The sequence below is a fragment of the Gymnoscopelus braueri genome (assembly GCF_963280865.1).
Source record: "Gymnoscopelus braueri genome assembly, chromosome: 5".
NCBI classification, from domain to species: Eukaryota; Metazoa; Chordata; class Actinopteri; order Myctophiformes; family Myctophidae; genus Gymnoscopelus; species Gymnoscopelus braueri.
Genome location: NC_137606.1, coordinates 54,333,045 through 54,355,046, shown reverse-complemented (window position 1 = coordinate 54,355,046; position 22,002 = coordinate 54,333,045). Strand labels below are relative to the sequence as shown.

The window sequence follows — 22,002 nt, the reverse complement described above, 5'->3', positions numbered from 1 at the left end:
CAGATGCGTTCCAGGTCTTAATGGGTTAAAAAGCTGACGAAGCGTCATGTGGTCATGTACCTCTTTAGCGAGCTCCTGGCGTGTTTTGTGGTGCAGGTTGCCCCCCAGGCCTCTGATGAGACCCACGAGGAACTGTCCTCTCTCCGTCACACCGCTGAGGTGGGACAGGCCGTTCAGCACCGTGCCCACCAGACTGGTCTCCACCACAAAGTCATTCTGATGGATATGGACACACAGACACACAGAGAGAAAGAAAGAGAGGAAAGAGAAAGACGGAAAGAACGGGAGAGAGAGAGAGAGATTCAAACATTTTGTTACATTATCAGTAAGTGAGTGGCTGACATCAGCCGAGAATGAGGGTGTCAATCCCCTTTTCTTTTTACTTACATTTTTATCCTGCGATTTTTGTAACCCATTTTTTTTTTCACCCGATGCCAATTTCCTAAGTGATCCTGGGCACTACACCAGCCCTACACCAGCGCTACACCAGTCCCCACACAGCCTAGGGAGGCCAGGGCCGAGCTCATGCCTCCTTCAATGCATGAGAGCCAACTGACCTTCTTGTCACCTGACAGGAGGGAGTTTCCCTGGTTGGACGTAGCGCGTGGAAGGAACACGTTATTCCAACCAGTTCCCTTCCCCTCCATCAGGCGCCCCGGCTGTCATGGAGGAGGCAGTATAGTGACCAGGATTACTACATGTTTTTGTGAGGGTATTAACTACCCTAGGAGACACAGGGAGAACATGCAAACTCCACAGAGAGTAGGCCCTGTCAATCCCCTTTTCAATGCACTAGACCCATGGGTGGTGGAACGCAACACCTATCATCAGCTCCCAGTACTTACCACACACGTATATCATTGTGTAAATATATTATGTAAACGTGTGTACTGTGCAGTAAATATCTCAGCATAGAGTCATTTAACTCTGAGAATGTACAAATGTAACCGCATCAACCTATTAGGGACCATTTATTCTCTCCAGTTCCAAATGGATGAATTAGAACTGAGGATTTTACAGTGTATGTGTGCAACAAAAAAATAAACACACATTAACAACTATTATCAAGAGAACATTCTGTGAAAATATTTACTGTATAGCTAAAAGTTTAGTAAAAGAGCGCTGCGGAACTTCAGTCAAATAAGTATATAGGGTTTAAGTTTTTCATTGAGTGATTGAATACTTTATTAACATGCTTATGTTAATAAGCAGGGAGTACAGTCAAAGGTCATGCTGTAAGGATAACACACAAAAAGCCCCAGGGGCTTGTTTCCATTGTGGTCCTGTGTACTCAATTCATCAGTAAACGCATAGAATACAGACAAACAATGCAATACAATACAACATAAACTACAAAACCTATTGGAATAAAGCTGAATATAATCATAAGGTATATGTACAGAGAAAGTAAGGGAGGGGTCAGGGGTGGTTAAGGAGTTAAACTATGTTCACTTGTATTTTGACGAAAGGAATGATTTTAGATTAGTTTTGAGTTTGGTTAGGGAGTAGATTATCCTTTGTGTCTTTTGATGGGTCGTTCCACATTTCGATGGCATCATAGTAGAATGCATTTATACCCATTTTTGTGCCGGGTTTTGGGGGAACGAGGTTGGGGAGCACCTTCTGGTGTTATGCCCACGTGTGTCACTCACTCTAGAGACATAGTTTGACAGATATCTGGGCAGAGGTATCTTAACTCTTTGCCCGGCGGCGACGAGATTTCTCGTTTTTCTCTTAACCCATTAACTGCCAGAGGTATTTTCATATTTTTTTAGCCAGTGCCAGAGTTTTTCATTGAAAAAAATAAAGTACTCAGGAGCCGAGATACAGAATTTTTAAGTTTTAAGTTAACAAGGAAGTGGATAGGAGTCTAGATCTTTGAACAATCATATCTCCTTGGTCTTTGGGTCAAATTGGAAAAAAATTGATCTACGCGATTGGCACGTGGCGGCTTTAAATAGGTTCGCGTAGATCTACGTGATTGGCATTTGGCAGTGAATCAGTTAATGGCGTTGCTCGCCGTCGACGAGAAAAACAAGATTTTTATATGAACGATTATAGATAAACGATCGCGCTGTTCTCTGTACCATCCTTGATTTTTTTTCTCTTCGCTTCCCACTCATCCTATGCAAAAATATCCATTATCCGTTTCCTGTTTCCGGTTTTATCTTGAGTTAACTGGTTCTGCCCTGGTTTTGGCTAAGATCGTAGTTTTCACATGGTATAAAAACGAAAGGGAAAGCAGCGGGGGGGGGGGGGTAATACGAGCATTATTATACGAGCATATATTATGGTGCCTGCTGGCTGGTTGCGCTGGTGAAAACTACCTCACACAGCTCGGCTCTGAAAACTTAACCCTTTAGGGGTTGGTGGATGGATCGTGTGTGTTTGTATACACGGCTAGATGATGGATCATAATGGACATAACATGTCTGTGACCGGTTGAAAAGGTTATAAAACACGAAAAATCGCTGGCACTGGGTGAATATATTATGAAAATACTCTGGCAGTCAAAGAGTTAAAGACCAGGTGATGACTTATACAGTGTCTCTATCTATACCTGTTTGAGCACCCAGTCCAGGGCTCTGTGGAAGTAGTCTCCCAGCCAGTTCTCCAGCCCCCCACGACACTCCTCCGGCTGACCACTCAGCCACGACTTCACCAGGGCCCCCACGTCCGTGTCCTCGTCACTATGGCAACGGAGGGAGACAAACACAGGGGCAGGTTTTTACCGCGTGTGTCCAGAGCTCATCTTGCAACCCCCGCTGGACCGATGAGCACTACATTTATTGTACGTATTTAAATTTGCATTTATAATGGGAGTCACTGGGGGTTGGATAAGGCTGACACCTCGCCCCAACATCGTAGATACACACACCAGTGGTGGAAAAAGTACTCAAATTCTTTACTTAAGTAAAAGTACCAACACTGCAATATAGAAGTACTCTGTTAAGTAAAAGTCCAAAATTCTATATTTACTTGAGTAAAAGCACGAAAGTATTGGCATCAAAATGTACTCAAAGTACTAAAAGTAAAAGTAATAACATTTTAGAAAATAATACGCTAATAATATGCGTATTATTTTCGCGTCGCGATGTGACGCGTTGTGAGCTTGTAGATCGGCTATTTTCAAATAGTCTGTGTATAAAATAGGGCTGAAGTGGTTAATGTATGTTTCATAATATCATAGTTTATATCTGAAAAGTAACTAGTAACTAAAGTTTTCAAATAATTGTAGTGGAGTAAAAGTACAATATTTGCCTCTGAGATGTAGTGGAGTAGAAGTAAAAGTACTGAAAATGAGAAATACTCCAGTAAAGTAAGAATTCCTCAAAAGTGTACTTAAGTACAGTACTTGAGTAAATGTACTTAGTTACTTTACACCACTGACACACGCACGCACCCACCCACACACACACACACACACACACACACACACACACACACACACACACGCGCACACACACACACACACACACACACACACACGCACGCACACACACACACACACCTGAGGAAGATCATGCCCATGCGAGAGATGGTGGCCGGGGAGGCACAGCTGAGGTCGTGGGTCTCGAACAGGAAGTTGACGTTGGGTCCGAACTGGATGCGCTCGCCGCTGGGCATGGTCAGCAGGCGGTTGTCGTCCAGCACGGAGTTCAGACTCTCGATCCACTCCGGATCGATGTCTCCGTCACACACGATCCACGAGCTCACCTCTGAAAAAAAACACATAAACATGCCTTTAGGGGTGCAATAGATAATAAAACGAATACATTTGATAATTATAAAAACAAAAACTAATATATTTTAACCCATGAGTCCGATTCTTAAAATGTTTTCTTAAAACAGTTTTTTGAAAAAACTATTTTTTTCACGATTTTTCAAAAATAGCAGATCTACAAGTTTATGAGCTTGTATATCTGCTATTTTTTAATAGCCAAAACAATCTTAAAAGTGACACAGACGCGTTCCAGGTCTTAATGGGTTAATAAAATAGTCGATCTGGGAGAAAAAAATTAAAATATGCAAAAATACCGAAAATAACAGATCCAGCAAGCTCACAACGCATTGCCCTTCTACGCATTGTGAGCTTGCAGATCGGCTCCTTTGGTTATTTCAGCGTGACACCGTTGTATGGCAAAACAAGGTCGGTTTTGAAACAAAGCTGATTTGTATCAACCTGTGTGAATGAGGCATCACCAAATGAATAGTTTGATGTGAAATATATGCGCCGACGCTTTTCTGGATTCATCTTCTTCTTCTTCTTCTTCTCTTCCTCCAGCCCTGTCTCACAGATCTCAATCTGTGGGCCGGCCGGGGCCCACTGGTGGGCCGCAAGAGTATTGCAAGTGGGTCCCCAAATCATTGGCAAAACACAAAGCTTTTAATGATAACAGTAAATAAATACATCTACTGATTCACAAACTTGGACACATCATCAGTGTTGTTTCCTGGAGTCACTGGGTGTTTGGGGTCTCGCAACAGACACCCTCGTCCAGGCGATCCGACCGAGGCTGATCAGACCCCGGTCTGTGTCCAAGTGGCATGCTACTGCCCCCTACTGTCTCTTGAGGGGAGTAAGAGACAGTGCTAATGAGGGAGCTAGGGTTTAGGGTGGCAGGTGAGATGTTAACAGCAAGTTTTGGCAACACTAAGAGGCTCTAGGCCACTGTGGGTTGACTCCGGGCCTGGCTCCTCCTTCGTCTGACCAGAAGTGGGCGTTCTTCTGTGCGTTGCGTCGTCATCATTGCTGCTAGGCAAAAACGTCTCATTCTACCTTGATGGATTTTTTAAACCCTCCTTGCAGGTTTTACTGCAGTCTGTAGCTTTTGGTAGGGTTGGCCAAATGGAGACATTTTATTAACCGGTTACCGTTAGGCCTTACCGATTAATTAATCGATAACCGTTAAGAAAAAAAAAATGTAAAAAAAAAAAAAAAGGGCCAAAATACATTTTATTTTAAAGGGGCAAGTCTACACAGTTTGTTTTGTGTCTCCAGCAGAGTTTCTAGTGTCTCTATCTCTCTCTGGAAGAGGTTGCACATGAACTCTGCAGCCGCACTGAGGCGCTCCAACACAAACAATACCAATACAAAAACGAGGAAGAAGAAAGTGGAAGTTACGTGTGGTTACAGGTGTAGACTTGGCCAAAAAACAATTAAAAAAAGAATTTGGCCCAAAAAAAAATAAATAATAATAATAATTTTTTTTTTTTTAACGATTAATCGTTAGTCGTTAGTATTAATCGGTGGCCGCTTAACGGTCGGTTAACGGTGAACGGTTACCGGTTGGCCATCCCTAGCTTTTGGGTTCTTCCTCTCAGAAGAAGTGGTTTGGGCTGCCAACCCACTCCACCCCCCGGGTCACCGTCTCTCCGGCCGTCCGTAACATTAATATCAAAATATAATGTCATATTATATGTTTTTCTCTTTTTAAAACCGTGAAAGAACAATATCAACTGATTTGACCATTTAAATAAAATGCACGCGGCCCACCCATCTGACCACTTAACACGTTAAGTGGTCAGATGGGTGGGCCGCGAACGCTTTGGAGATTTCTTTGAAGCGGTATAGCCCTGATCCAGAAAAAAAAGGTTGAGAACCAGTGATCTAGAACGGTGTGTGTGGGTGTGTTTTTTGGTTGCTCACCCTGCGGTTCTCGGACCACCTGCCTGGCGCTGTGCGTTAGGACCCCGTCGGCCCACTCCCTGGTGTCCATGTCGATGTGTCCCAGCAGCTGCTGTCTGGGCATGGCTTTGGGGTTCATGGTGTACTGCTTCACCTGCAGGGGGACAGCACGGGGGGCAACGGTTAAACCCTTTAAGACCTGGAACGCATCTGTGTCATTTTTAGATTTGAGCTTAAAAAAAACATTATTTTACGCTTTGGCTATTCAAAAATAGCAGATCTACAAGCTCATAGCGCGGCACCGAGTGCCGCGCTATGAGCTTGTGGATCTGCTATTTTTGAAAAATCGAGAAAATGTGTGTATGGCTTGTTTCCATTGGGGTCCTGTGTACCGTAAATTTTGGACTATAAGCCGCGACTTTTTTCCCATTTTTCGACCCTGCGGCTTATATAACGGTGCGGCTTATCTATGGATTTTTACAGCTAACGGCCACTAGGGGACCTCCTAAATCTATGGATTTTACACCCGCGGCTTATATATGTTCCAAACATTCAATTTAGCTGCTGCGGCTTATAGTCAGGTGCGGCTTATAGTGCGAAAATTACGGTACTCAATTCATCGAAACATTTAACACATCCACCGCCAAGGGCTAATCTCATAATCATAATCACCAGTGCCAAGGTTTTATTGTTGTTTTTTGTTTTTTTCAGGTCGCCATAGGCCCCGTTAAAATCCTTTAGATTGCCCGATCCAATGTTTGTAAACAACGGGCACATGTCCTGGTGTCTACTCGTCGAGACCGCGTGTCAAACGGAGCCGCCATGTTTGAGTTCTGATCGTTTATGTTAACATGGGAAATGCGAGGATGAAAAACTACATGTCCTGTACAGGTTTTACAGGGCTTTTTGTGTACGACTTAGAATGAAGGCAGACGGGAAACAAAAAACGTGATCGCACTTCCGGTCGATTTCGGGTGGTGTTACACTGAAAATGGTCCCCCTGGAAAATTGAAAAAAAAAAAAATTCGAAAAAAGGAAAAAGCACCACAGCCCGTAGGCTACGGGATCGGTGCTTAACCGTTGGATTTAACGGCCCGTAGAACTACGGGCCCGGCGGTCAATGTGTTAATGACAGACAGATATACGATACTATGCAAAAAAACATCATATAAACGAGTAGAAATCAAAAAACGGATGGAAATAGTGGCTCAGGAGGATTAATAATAGCTACATGTACGCACCGTTTTTTTGTTGTTAATACATCTTTCTTTGAGATTTACATTAGACAAAAGCCAACAGACAAGTGGTGCCTCTCAAAACGATCTGGGAATGAATCGCGGATTTTACCGTGATTTTGCAACATTATGGTCGAAACTGTGGTCACTTTTAGCACATTCTAGCACTGGCTGTCTCTAATCTTATTGTTTAGGCATTTATTTCATATTTACATTTAAGCTATTTATTTTAAGCTCTGACATTTATGTTAGACATACTCTAGTATGTGAAGAGCTGTGATATTAACTCATTTTGGACAGAAATGTGTGACTTTTTCTGCTTTACTGAACAATGGCATCTGGCGAGAAGACTCCATCTCAGTCAAAAATCTTCACAGATGTTGAAACCAGCTCAATTCCCTTTTGCATCTTTCGTAGCTTGAAACGTAGCAACCAGAGTCAAGTTGCATCTTCATGTCACTGTCTTCTATTGAACATGACTAGTAGCTTTTTGCTTTGTAGCTGTTAGTGTGAACACAGCACAAGTCTTTGCAGCTACTGTCCTGTGTGTAAAACTGCTGCCCCATGTGAGGCATGCACGCACATATAAGAATGCATTAGATGAGAATACTACACTATTCCGCTATAATGACATTAGAATTACTCCGTTATTGCATTGTTATAACACTGTTATTACATTATAATTACACTGTTATAACATTATTATTGTTATAACACTGTTATTACATTATAATTATGCTGTTATAACATTATTATTGTTATTACACTGTTAGGTGAACGTTTGCAAATCAAAGCACTGCCCCGTGTGAGGCTCGAACTCAAGACCTTCAGATTATGAGACTGACGCGCTGCCTACTGCGCCAACGAGGCTACACACACTAATGTTACATTCAAACAAACGCGCACACACACACACACACACACACACACACACACACACACACACACACACACACACACACACACACACACACACACACACACACACACACACACACACACACACACACACACACACACACACACACACAATCTCTGATCAGCTGGCCGATCTACACGGTCACGACTTTTTTCTGTTCTGGCCCCACAGAAAACCCACCTCTTCAAGAAACATTACCCTTCCTCTTTGCCTGGCCTACTTGTTGTTAACTAGTTGTACGAACTCTTGTTTTATTGTTGTATTGTTTTATTGGATCTTGTTTAGTCGATACACTTATTTGTTTTAGCTCGTGCTCATTTGATTTTGCCATTTGTCTCATCTGTTTAAGAAAGTAGGTAGCTGATATATTGCACTTTTTGCCTGTTTTAGCAGAAAATGCACTTAAAGTTGTACAATGCAGAATCACAAATAACGATTTTTAGCAACCTCTGCTGGTCACTACCGTCACTGCATACAATTTCCGTAGTCCTCGATTACCCAGAATTCCATTCGTTTTCACCGGAAGCCGGAAGCGTTTCAAAAAGCGATCTTTTAATTGTTTTATACTATCTACGGATCGTTTCTCTTAGCCAGTGGAGCATTAGTTACCATGAGCTGTGCTTTCTTTTTCTGTTCTTTTTCGATCTTCCAATCCTACATTCTCTTAAAATCAGCGTGAGGTTCCTTTTTGTTATTAGCGCGGTAGTTCCTGGCCAAACAGGAAACCGTTGCGGTGTTCCTGGCCGACGTCATGACGTCGGCCAGGACGTCGGCCACGACGTCATGACGTTGGCCAGGAACGTCATTTTCCCGGGAAAGTCCCCCCCGTCCACGTTCAATAGAAAATATATAAATAAAAAGCTTCCGGGGGTGAAATTCATGGAGTGGGTGTTGTGAAACTTTTGCCACTCACAAAAGATATACAATTTAACTTTAGTTTTGTTGAAAACGTTACCTAGTATGCCTTTAAGACTTCTGGTGATAATCTTTTTTTTTTTTTTCGCACAATAAAAACAGAACAAAGGTAACATTATTAAAACAACACAGAAATAAGTTCAGGTGAGAAAAGGAAACCCATAAAGGGCTTATAAAGGTTCTCACCTAAAATTAGTAGTTTTGTTCCCTACCTATGTTGAATGCACTTATTGTAAGTCGCTTTGGATAAAAGCATCTGCTAAATGACTGTAATGTAATGATGGATTGGCTGCACCCGCAAACCCTTAATCAGTTTAACCCTGGAGTCCCTATTTTAGTCATGTCATTATAGGCAAAAATGTCAACAATGTTGACGGATTAATATAAACCAGTGGTTCTCAACATTTTCGGGATCAGGGCCCACTTGAACATTTCAAAAGCTTTTTCGCGGCCCACCCGTGAAAAAGCATCAAAATCATTTTCTGATTGCTCATCCTCACTACCTATGGGCCCGAAGTCCAGACTGATACTGGGGAGAAACGTGAGAGTGAATCCACGTTATCAGTCTGGCCAAACTAAAGCCAGGCTAGGAGGTGTGTGCAGATTGTTTCAGTTTGTTGGAGCTTTTGGAGTGTCAGGCATCAGTTTGTATCTCATGTGACTGGCTTCCATTGAACATGATTTGTAGCTCGTTGACAGCGTCACGCCATTGGTTTCTACATACCGTAAATGAAGCCGATTGTTCAGGAATGTGCAATCCGCCATCTTTAATATAATACCAAAGGGGCACGTCGGAAATCAAACGCTATTGCTTGAGACCAGACATGTGACCAAAGCGGGGGGCGGGTCAACCAGACATGTGACCAGGGAACCGGAAAACAATTCCCAATAGAATGCTATTGGTTGGGTAGCTTGTCAATCAAGAGCGGGGGCGGGGAATGAATGCTATTGGTTGTGTAGGTTGTCAATCAAATCATCCCACCCCTCCTGGAGCATAGCCTACTTTATCGTAATTTTTTTAATAATTGGGACCATAATTTAGCAAAACTTTAAACTAGCGACTGGAAGCATATAGTATCTATGACAATTTTTATTAAGGTAAGAAAATCTAGTCTAAAGTTTGTCAAAAACCCATCCGCTTACAATGAGAGAATATTCTTTCTGACCCCTGCAGGGGTAAAACAGCGCCATACAGGCCAGGCCATTCATCTTCCGTATCGGCTTCAATGTAAATATGTCAGGCTGGCCCCTTGGTGTGAACACAGCACAAGTCTTTGTTATCGCACCTATTGTCTGTATAGCCCCTGCTGTGTAAAACTGCTGCCCCGTGTGAGGCTCGAACTCACGACCTTCAGATTATGAGACTGACGCGCTGCCTACTGCGCCAACGAGGCTACACATCCTATTCACGCGCATAAATACATGCATCGTACGCACGCACGCACACACAAGAATGGATTAGAAAATGGATGAGAATAGATTAAATATTATTACTACACTATTAGAATATAATTACATTATACTTACTATGTTATTACACTGTTATTACACTTTTATAACAGTACTATTGTTATTACAATGTTATTACACTTTTATAACAGTACTATTGTTATTACAATGTTATTACATTTGGTGAATGTTTGAGAACAAAAAACACTGCCCCGTGTGAGGCTCGAACTCACGACCTTCAGATTATGAGACTGACGCGCTGCCTACTGCGCCAACGAGGCTACAACACATACACATGATCCATGCATCCAAACAGCCATACACGCACACAGTCTTTATGTCTGATCAGCTGATTGATTAGCCCACAAACTCTAAATCACTTTAACCCTGGAGTCCCTGTTTTGGTCATATCGTTATAACATTAATATAAACCAGCGGTTATCAACCTTTTCGGGATCAGGCCCCACTTGAACATTTCAAAAGCTTTTCCGCGGCCCACCCATCTGACCACTTAACCCGGCAGCCGAGCCGCAAATGGCAAAAAAATCTACTTTTTTATGTCCAATGTATTTGTATTTAATGCATTTGAAATTAAATACACCGCAAGGCGTTGTGAGCTTGTAAAATGGTAAATGGTGCATTTATAGTCAAACAAAATGTAACACCTCAACTCCTACATTTCAAGTGCTTGTCTGGGTGGGGGGGGACGGGGGGTCCCCGGTTCAAATGTGATTATTTTGGGGGGGTCACGACCTGAAAACGTTGAGAACCACTGATATAGACACTAGGGCTGTCAAACGAATATTCGATATTCAAATATTATTCGAATATTGGGAAAATATGTATATTTGAATATGAAAATTTATATTCGAATAAAAAAATAATTTTTTTTTTGTAATGTTTATTTGACAGGGACAATACAAAAAACAATGTATGAAGTTATAAAAACAAACAAAATATATGTTTTATTGGATCCGAGCACTCGATACATTGTTTTTTGTAGTTTCTGTCCAAAAAATAAATAAATAAATACATTTTTTAAGAAAAATTTTTTAAGACCAATATTCGAATATCATTTCTGAGGAAAGTTGACAGCCCTAATAGACACATGAAAATGATGGTCCTGTTCCCTCCAAGTGAACCAGTGATATAGTATAGACACACAAACATGATGGTCCTGTTCCCTCCAACTCACCACTTTGCCCATCTTGTTGAGCGCTGCCCTGAGCATCCTCCACAGCGTGGACTTCCCTGCTCCGCTGGGTCCTACGATCACCACGCCCATCCTCTGTCTGAGCTGCTCATTCAGCTCCAGAGCCTTCTTCATCTGCATGGCAAGAGAGAGAGAGCAGAAGATAAAAGAAAAATCCCACCCAGTGTGAAGAGAGTGGTGCCTTTGAATTAGTGTAAACTGGTTGCATCCTTGTGTTGCAATCAGCTGCAGCTGTTGAGGCCGTGCTCAAACGGACGGACGGACGGACAGACCCACACACATGGTCAAGTGTAGGAGTGGCTGGCACCACTCAAAAATGCCTGTCTGTCTGTCTGTCTGTCTGTCTGTCTGCCTGCCTGCCTGTCTGTCTGTCTGTCTGTCTGTCTGTCTGTCTTTCTGTCCGTCCATCTGTTCTGTCCATCCATCTGTCCGCTCCTTCGAGAAACAAACCCCAAAAAGGACCACTTTGCTTGTAGAGCACAAACAAGCTCGAACACACACTTACTGTACACACACACACACACACACACACACGTACACAAACACCTAACTTACTCGCATATAAAGTGTTCCTATTCTGGGTTTGTCCTAATAATTCCACAGAAATAGGCAAACACTTAAAGCAAAAATAAGTAAGCAAGCCTTGCCGATCCATGTGTGCCGGTGCCTGTCTCTGTAGCGTGAGGCTGCTTGGTGTACTGGTACACCCCCCGGACATGACGCTAGTATGTCACAGGGACTTACCCCCAATCCAACCCCTTGATGCTGAGTGCCAAGCAGGGAGGCATTGGGTCCCATTTTTTATAGTCTTTGGTATGACCCGGCCGGGGAATCGAACCCCCGACCTGCCAACCTCAGGGCGGACACTGCAATCTCAAGGCCACTGAGCTGGCGGAAAAAAAAGATCTCATAAGCTCACAACACCTCGCAACGTGCAGCCGTTGTGAGCATGTAGATCTGGTATTTTCTATTTGCTGTAAAACCAAGTTTAAAGGGGTTAAACTCTCTATTCTTAGTAAAACAGAGTTGCAAAGGACTTGGACCGCTTTTTTTTTATGTCTACACCAAATCTCTTTGCCAAAAATAGCCAATCTACAAGCTCACAAGGCGGCTCAAGACGGTACGTTGTGAGCTTATAGATCGGCTATTTTTGGGGCCGAATGTTCCCCCCCCCCCCGGAATGCTGGGGTTCAAGTCTTTATCGAGTTGCTTCCGGTTTAATCTCAAGGTCTGGAATCACAAATAAAGTATTAAACCTCATTACCAGTGGTGGAGAGTAACTAAGTATATTTACTCAAGTACCGTACTTAAAGGGATATTTCACTTTCAAATAAAATAAACATTAAAAATAAATATTTTTTCAAAATGAAAAAAGTTATGGCAAAATCACGGCCCCCTCACACATTAGTAGGACATTCGTGAGGGGGCCGTGATTTTTCCATTACTTTTTTCATTTATTTGTAATATATTTTTTAAATGTTTATTTTATTTGAAAGTGAAATATCCCTTTAACCCATTAAGACCTGAGGCGATTCTAAAAACATTTTTTTAGCGGCGCCGCGCTATGAGCTTGTAGATGCAAGCTCAGTGTACTGTAGATCTGCTATTTTCAAACGATTTTTATACATTTGAAAACGTAAAATGGGGCATAATGAGTACTTTAACTTGTGGTACTTTAATTACATTTTGATGCCAATACTTTTTGGTACTTTTACTCAGGTACAATTTGAATTCCGGACTTTAACAGAGCATTTCTATATTGCAGTATTGATACTTTTACTTAAGTAAAAAGTTTTGAGTACCTTTTTTCCACCACTGCTCTGCTCATTACAGTACAGTACAGTATACGTACCTGGCTGGGTATGAGCTCCAGACGGGCCTCTCTGTAGACCTGCTCCAGGGTGCGCATCAGAGCCTGCTCCCCGCCGTCGGTGAAGCTCACCCCGGAGAAGACGTCCCGCACCAGGGCATCGAACCGGGAGCCGTCTGCAAACGTCAGCTTGGACATGGTGTTCAGCCTCAACGCCTGCACCACCAGACCGCTCTCCTGGACTGGAAAATAACAGGGGGGGGGGGGCTACAGTTAGTCAAACTAGTTGATTTAATTGATTATAAAACATAATTGATTTTAATTAAATAATACATTTTCAAAAACTTGCAGAGCTTGCCAATTTGCAAACTTGTAGGTCGATTATTTTCTCTATTTTTGCATGAAAATGTTTTTATTTATTCATTTTTTAACAGTATCATTGGGGAGGGTGATATTTTCATATGTGACACTCAGCGCTCAGCGTCACTCCCCTGAACACGTGCCGATTGTGTTCATATTAGCCTGCCCCAACCCTCCTGATTTCGTGTATAAAGGGGCGGGTGTATAGAGCCGGAGAGAGATTGCGCCTGATCCCATTGGTTCACCGATCTGTCCGTCAACCCCCGCCCCGTTAACACAACATTACGAGCGACGCCCACTGCACTCTGGTTGGTTGGGAAGTGAAACACTTCCTCATACCCGGTACAGGCTATGGTTGGGCCAGGCTTTTATTTTTTAGCAAAACTAAACAATAAAAGCCTGGAGATCGAGGCTATGTTCATATAGACACTCGACAAAGCCGGATGCACCACGGTGGATTCGAACCCCTATAGACTCCGCTGTCTTGAGAGGGTTCTTTAAAAATAAGCCGTAAGGTAGCCATAGTTGAATGGGTAGAGAGGCCACTTGGGAAACCGAAGGTACCAGGTTCGATCCCCGGCAATGGCGAGGTGTCCCTGAGCAAGACCCTTTGCCCCGAACTGCCCAGTTTAATTGGGATGTATGTCTATGATTTTCCTGTTGCCATATTTGTCCGTTTTAGAAAACCTATTAGCCACACCAGGCCGTGGTTTAACTTCACAAAAACTATGCCTAAACCTCACCTTAACCTGAACTCTAATCTCACAAACACTATGGCTAACCTTAACCTTAACTCTAACCTCACAGAAACTATGCCTAAACCTAACCTCAAAACCACGCCCACCTGGGCGAAACACAGGGAAAAGGGGAGTCCGGCTCTAAAATACACTGTAAAACATGGCCTTGTGTGGCTTATTGCTTTAGTACAGGAGAGACAGACAGAAAAGAGAGGTTACAAAAGTTAACTTGTCCGATCGTTAGTGCTACGCTCTTGAACATGCCCCCCCCCTTTCCTTTATAAATGTGCTAATTACTAAACCCTGTCATGATTTAGGAGTCAGTCAATACTTTTGTTCTCTCCGTCCCCTAAGGCACAAATGAGGCCTTTGTTATTTTTACTGCTGAGACAAACACTTGGCCACAACACACAGAGCTGACAGACAGAGACAGACAGACAGGCAGACAGACAGGTGCCACAGAGAGATGGGACGACAGGGACACAGAAAGACAGGATGAGAAAGATGGGGATGAGAGAGAGAGAGAGAGAGAGAGAGAGAGAGAGAGAGCTTAAGAGGAGAGGAAAAGACGAGGGGAGGAGAGGGGAGGGGAGGGGAGAGTGTGGGAGATGAAAGTGCAAACAAAGTGGGATGAGAGATATCGACAAGCCGGGTATCACAGAGAGAGAGACAGAGAGGTCAGAGGGGGGACAGGGGAGCGGAGGGAGTTCAGGTAAACAGAGAGAACCCTGAATCTCAGAGTCTTTAGACACAGAGAGAGAGAAGAGAAAAGGAGGACAACGAGACAGAGGAGGGCAAAGGGATCGAAAGATTTGAAGGAATCAAAGAGTTGCTTTGTTTTTGTTTTGGTTTCTTTAGGAGGATTATGGTTTAAACGTTGCCGATGCGTCAGCGTTCAAAGAGTCGGAGGAGGGTGGTGGGCAGAAGAACAGGTGCTGCTTTTGAAGACAACCTTCCTGCACTCTTTCACAGAGGATCTCACCCAGTGGTGCGTTCTATAGGTTGTTTTGGAGGCAGTGGTGTAAAGTAACTAAGTACATTTACTCAGGTACTGTACTTAATTACAATTTTGAGGTACTTTTACTTCACTGGAGTATTTCAAATTTTCAGTACTTTTACTTCTACTCCACTACATCTCAGAGGCAAATATTGTACTTTTACTCCACCACAATTATTTGAAAACTTTAGTTACTAGTTACTTTGTAGATTTTGATTATTATCACAAAACATACATTAACCACTTCAGCCCTATATTCATTTCAGCCATTTGAAAATAGCAGATCTACAAGCTCACAATGCGTCGCATCGCGATGCATTGTGAGCTCTGTGAGATCTGCTATTTTCAAATGATTGATACACATTTTATACATTTGAAAACTTGTGAAAAGGGACATTCTGCATAATGAGTACTTTCTACTTTTGTACTTTAAGTACATTTTCATACCAATACTTTTGTACTTTTACTCAAGTAAATTTTGAATTCCTGACTTTTACTTGTAACAGAGTATGTCTACATTGCAGTATTGATACTTTTACTTAAGTTAAAACATGTGATTACTTTTTCCACCACTGTTTGGAGGGCACACTATAATTATTCCCTCCCACACGCAGGGCCCGCCGCGCACATACGCGTGTATGTACGTACATGCGCGTGTATGTACGCACATGCGCGTGTATGTACGCACATGCGCGTGTATGTGCGCGCACGGCACGCGTGGTCACTGAATGAAACGACCGCTCTATTGTTAAGTAGTTAACCCATTCAATCCGCGAACGCATCTACAAATGTCTTCTGAATCCTAACAGTTTTCTGAAAAACTTATGTTGCTGTAATATCAGTGGTGCTCAAACTTTTTCATGTCAAGGACCCCCCAAAATGATATGTATTTGGCCGCGGACCCCCCATCTCAAAATATTTAGTTCCAAGGACCCCCCAGAAGCAAAGATTTGAGTTACAAATGTTTGCTTTAAAAATATATATATATTCAAAGATTTGCAAAAATTTTCACAATTTTCAAAAAAATAGTGCTGCACTTGGTGCCGCACTATGAGCTTGTATATCTGCTATTTTTGAATAGCCCAAATTAATCTAAAATGACACAGATGGCCAGCGGTCATTATCACCTATTAGCCACGCATAGGCCTTCACCTCAGACTTTGGGAATGGTGAGGTTTCCGGTTCGATCCCCGGCTCCCCCTGGTTAGCGTTGAAGTAGTCTCGCGAGCCCACACCAAATCTGTTCACCAAAAATACCCGATCTACAAGCTCACAACGCATGCCGTTGTGAGCTTGTAGATCAGCCATTTTTGGCTAATGTTCCCCCCAGAAAATGGAGGCTGCGGTGCAAGTGGTTAACACATTCACTGCCAAAGTTTTTTCATAATAAAATCACCCACTGCCAGGGTTTTTATCATTTTTTTTATAGAAACAATGTGAATTATTTGTCCGTTTATTTTTTAACATTGAAGTGAATGGATTCTTTTTTATTTTTTATTTTTTTTATTTATTAATTCGTTAGGGTTAGGGTTATAAATTTATACTCAAATTAGAGAAACTTTTTAGGAATTCAAAAACAGAATAAAAGAAAATAATTAAAAGGGGAGAATTCTCCCCTTTGGCGGTTCAGACCATTGACTGAAAAGGGGAGAATTCTCCCCTTTGGCGGTGAGTGTGTTTTAACAAAAGTGGCATTTTAATGAGCTGTACGCAATATTTGATAATCGCGATAATATCGTTAAGCACAATTATTTTGGCTACAATAATCGTAGCCTCGATCTCCAGGCTTTTATTGTTTAGTTTTGCTAAAAAATAAAAGCCTGGAGGAACGCGTCGGTGTCCCCCTGTATAGGAAGTGTTTCATTTCCCCAACCAACCAGAGTGCAGTGGGCGTCGCTCATAATGTTGTGTTAACGGGGCGGGGGTTGACGGACATATCGGTGAACCAATGGGATCAGGCGCAATCTCTCCGCGCCTCTATACACCCGCCCCTCAATACACGAAAACAGGAGCGCTAGTGCAGCCTACAATAATCGGGACATGAAATGTTCATGTCGTCCCGTCCCTGGAGTGAAGAGCACAGAATAGGAGCTCTTTACGGCGCTCGGGTGGCGCAGTAGTAAAGTGTCTGCCCTCCACCGTGGAGGTTGTGGGTTCGAATCCACCGTGGTGCATGCGGCCAGTGGTGGAAAGTAACTAATTACATTTACTTAAGTACTGTACTTAAGTACAATTTTGAGGTATTTGTACTTTACTTGAGTATTTCCAATTTCCAATACTTTTACTTCTACTCCACTACATCTCAGAGGCAAATATTGTACTTTTACTACAATTATTTGAAAACTTTAGATACTAGTTACTTTTCAGATATAAATCATGATATAATGAAACATACATTAACCAATTTAGCCCTATTTTATACCTAGGCTATTTGAAAATAGCAGATCTACAAGCTCACAACGCGTCGCATCGCAAAGCGGTGTGAGCTTGTAGATCTGCTATTTTCAAACATTTAAGTACTTTTACTTTTGGTACTTTAAGTACACTTTGATGCCAATACTTTTGTACTTTTACTCAAGTAAATATTTAATTCTGGACTTTTACTTGTAACAGAGTATTTTTATATTGCAGTATTGGTACTTTTACTTAAGTAAATCATTTGAGTACTTTTTCCACCACTGGAGGGGGGCCAGGCGGGGAGGGTGATGTTTATCATTGCATGTATTCCTACGGGTTTGAGCAGGAGGAGTAGGATACAACAACAGTGAGTGGGGGAGGTAATAATTGGCATAACGACTATAATTGGGGAGTAAAAGCAAAAAGAAGACGAGTTGTTTCTTACTCTTGTCTTTGCCGTCATGGCTCCTCCTCTGTTCCTGTAAGAGACTCCCACAGCCTCTCAGCACCGTCTTCAAGGCACGCAGACCCCAGTCATAATGCTGCTGGGGGGTCAACAGCTCCCTGAAGACACACACACACACACACACACACACACACACACACACACAAACACACCTTTGTGTATTAATATATCGTCGCTGTCGGGCAGAAACTTCTCATCTCCTTATTCCAACTTTGTGTTTTTTGTTTTAGTAAATTAACGCCCTAGATTGATCATACCACAGTGTCACACAAAGGCATCAAAAGTAGCAGATCTACAAGCTCGGAAAGTGGCGCAATGTAGATCTGCTACTTCGGCTATTTATTTATTTGAATCCTGAAAAGAAGAGTTGTGGACATACAGTATGAGGTTTCCATCCGACAGAGACGTTTTTTGTGTATTTTGTGAGAATATCAACATTTTAGAATGTCTGTTTCATAAACGCCATTTCATCCCTAGTTATACTTAGTTGCAAATGGGAGTCACACACCCAAAATAGCAGATGCATTGTGAGCTTGTAGATTTGCTATGTTCAGTGTGCGACTCAAATCAGCCATGACTCCAACCTAACATCTAAACCCTAACCTGAATGTTTTCCTAATTGGAAGCCTGGATAACCCTAAAAGAGTTGTTGTTGTTTTTTTACCATAAAACAAGGAGGAAATCATTTTACTGTAGATGCACACAATCAAGCACGTGCACTCACACGCACACGCGCGCACACACACACACACACACACACACACACACGCATATATGCACACGCACACGAGGAAATTGCATTTACTCTATATGCACAGGATCAAACACACAATCAAGTACACACTCTCACACACACACACACACACACACACACACACACACACACACACACACAGATGTCATTAGGGCTGTGTTTAAACGTGGTAGGTAATGCATAATGACACATGCATCAATACACCACCCAGGGCCGGTGGTGTAATTAGGTTGGTTAAAATACAGCCAGCACACACCATGCAGGTTAATTAAACAAAGTACACACACACACACACACTAGAAGCAGAGACCGCACACTGTACACATTTGCACATGTAAATACACACGCACGACTTTGGTAGCAAACACTGACATCGACTATAAACCCATTAACCTCAGACATGCTGATTTCAACGTGCACACATGCGCACGCACACACACACACTCACACACACACACACACACACACACACACACACACACACACTTGTATTACCATACTTGTGAGGACATCAACACTGTAGAACAGCGATTTTATGAATGCCATTTGTTGTCCCTTTTTGTCATTTTTAACAACTAAAGCTAAAATAACTCCAACCATAACCCATAAACCTGACCTCTAAATAACTAATCCTAACTCCAACCTATGAATCCTAACCTATGAAGTCTAACTCCCCAAATAAAATATATATTTTAACCATGAAACAACAATTTCTCTTGTGAGGACCAGTATTTCTCAAATTCTACTATATATTTGTGGGGACAAAGTGCATTACAGAGTAAGAATAAAGCACAAGTTATTTACAGAAAAAGTACAAATGATTTAACAATAAAGCCAAAAAGAAAAGCAAAAGCAAAAAACGAAGAAAAAACAAATATATATATATATATATATACAGTATATAGCAAAAAAGGCAGTGAATCAGAATAGTAATACAAGCGCACGTGGATGCGCGTGGACACACACACACACACACACACACACACACACACACGGTATCACTTTGATACCTGGCCAGGTTGAAGATGGCCACCAGCTTGCGTCCCAGCATCTCTCCATCCTTGAAGCCCTCGGAGTAGAGGATGACCTCGGCGATGAGCTCGTTGTCGGGCCGGCTCATGGCCACGGGTCTGAACAGCTGCTTCAGGTTGTCGGGCAGCTTCTGTCGGCCGCCGTAGCCCTTACCCGCCGGGTTCATGGTGATGAACACGCCGGAGTTGGGGTCCAGCTCCACCTGGGGTATAGGGAGGGGGGGGGGGCAGACAAGGTTAAAAAAAGAAGAAAAAAAGACAAATTAACGCCGTACTTGATCATACTACAGCGTCACACAAAAGCGCAAAAAGTAGCAGATCCGCAAGCTCGAAACGCGGCGCGAAGCGCCATGTTTCGAGCTTGTAGATCTGCTTTTTTGCTCATTTAGAATTTAAATGCATTTTTTACAGTTTTGTGGAGGTTTCCACGCGACAGAGACCAAATTATAAACCTGTGACGTGACAATAAAGTTGAGTTGAGTTGATGTACAGCCATACTATGACCCTGTTAATGGAATCTGCCGAGTCATCTTCCGTTAACTTTCGATTGACCGAGGTTTTGGCACTCTCCCCACAGTGTAATGGTTGCCAACGTGTGCTGCAGTCCCAGCCGCTGCCAAGCTGGAACCTGGAGTCCCCCAGAGCTCTATACTAGACCCACTGCATTTTTCCTCTACATAAAATACCTTTGAAAATAACAAGCTCACAACCCGTCGTAAAATGGCATCGTCATAAAATGAAGTATAAAATGTTGTTTAAGTGGTTAAGGCAACACAGGCTATTTCAGCAGGAATATGTCTGTATAATTGTGTTCTGCTAGTGTGTGTGTGTGTGTGTGTGTGTGTGTGTGTCTGCGCCCGTGGATGTGTGTGCATGTGTGTGTGTGTGTGTGTGTGTACGAGTACGTCGTGCGTCTCCGTGCCGACCTCTTTGCCCAGCAGGTCACAGTTGAGCTTGTGGTTTTTCAGGGAGTGCTGGATGGCCTGGATCTGCATGGAGACGGCAGAGAGCACCGCCTCCTCCAGGCGGTTGAACTCGTCGAAACATCCCCACGCACCGCACTTCACCAGGCCCACGAAGATACGCCCCATGGACTTCACATCGATGCCCTGCAACACACACACACACACACACACACACACACACACAGAGGTTTGCATTACTATACTAGTGAGGATATCAACCTGTTTTGCCTTTTTTTTTTACCGTAAGCCTAAATCCAAAAAATAGCAGATATACAAGCTCACAACGTGTCGCAGTGCGACATGTTGTGAGCTGGTGCGCAACACCGGCGCGAAACTAAGTACAATCAGGCATAATTCTAGCTCTAACCCTTAAACCTGACCTCTAAATGTCTAATACTTACCCCAACCCCAACCTGAATATTTTCCTCATTGTAAGTCTAAGGGAAAAATATGTTTTAACCATAAAAAACTTTTTTTTTTCTAGTGAGGATCAGGAAAATTGTCCTCATAATGTCTATTTCTCAAATTCCACTATACTTGTGTGGACATCTGGTCCTCAAAAGTATAGTAATACAAATGTCAATACATTAAAAATTAGGTTATTAATCAGGAACTAATGCTAAATACAGTAGTGTATAGTTGCAACGTTTATAGCTGTTTTCACTAAAACTTAGTAATGAATGAATAATGCTTGAATTAGTACTTACTAATGCTTAATAGTGTATAGTTATTATAAAGTGCTACCAATGAATGTGTACTTATGCCAATAAGGCCCAATGGACCATGGGATGTGTGTGTGTGTGTGTGTGTGAGTGAGTGATTCCATGTGTCTTTAAAAGTCTGCGCCCAACGTGGGGCTCGAACCCACGACCCTGAGATTAAGAGTCTCATGCTCTACCGACTGAGCTAGCCGGGCCTCTTAGGCACACGATACACCCCCCAGTTTGGTCTGACCTTTGTCACCTTCACACTGAAGTGTGAAGTCTTTACACACACACACACACACACACACACACACACACACACACACACACACACACATTACTGCTTGTTTGTGTTGTTATATACACACCTAAACAAATTCAAGACTGTAAGTAGTTGTTTTTGCAATACATGGCTTGAATA

General features: G+C 42.6%; 1 protein-coding gene across 1 annotated transcript in view; it reads right to left on the bottom strand.

Moving 5' to 3' along the window:
- Positions 1–22,002, bottom strand: part of LOC308085995 (cytoplasmic dynein 2 heavy chain 1-like) — a gene marked incomplete at its 3' end in the record, with an annotated part of 147,389 nt that overhangs the window by 36,793 nt on the left and 88,594 nt on the right. Inside the window, exons 38-46 of the mRNA XM_080429312.1 lie at positions 20,839–21,021; positions 19,892–20,115; positions 18,107–18,225; positions 13,213–13,412; positions 11,343–11,474; positions 5,651–5,783; positions 3,512–3,719; positions 2,561–2,690; positions 61–216 (exon numbers count right to left, since the gene is read on the bottom strand). Coding sequence (XP_080285438.1) covers positions 61–216; positions 2,561–2,690; positions 3,512–3,719; positions 5,651–5,783; positions 11,343–11,474; positions 13,213–13,412; positions 18,107–18,225; positions 19,892–20,115; positions 20,839–21,021 — 1,485 coding nt within the window. The remainder of the gene's footprint in view (positions 1–60; positions 217–2,560; positions 2,691–3,511; positions 3,720–5,650; positions 5,784–11,342; positions 11,475–13,212; positions 13,413–18,106; positions 18,226–19,891; positions 20,116–20,838; positions 21,022–22,002) is intronic.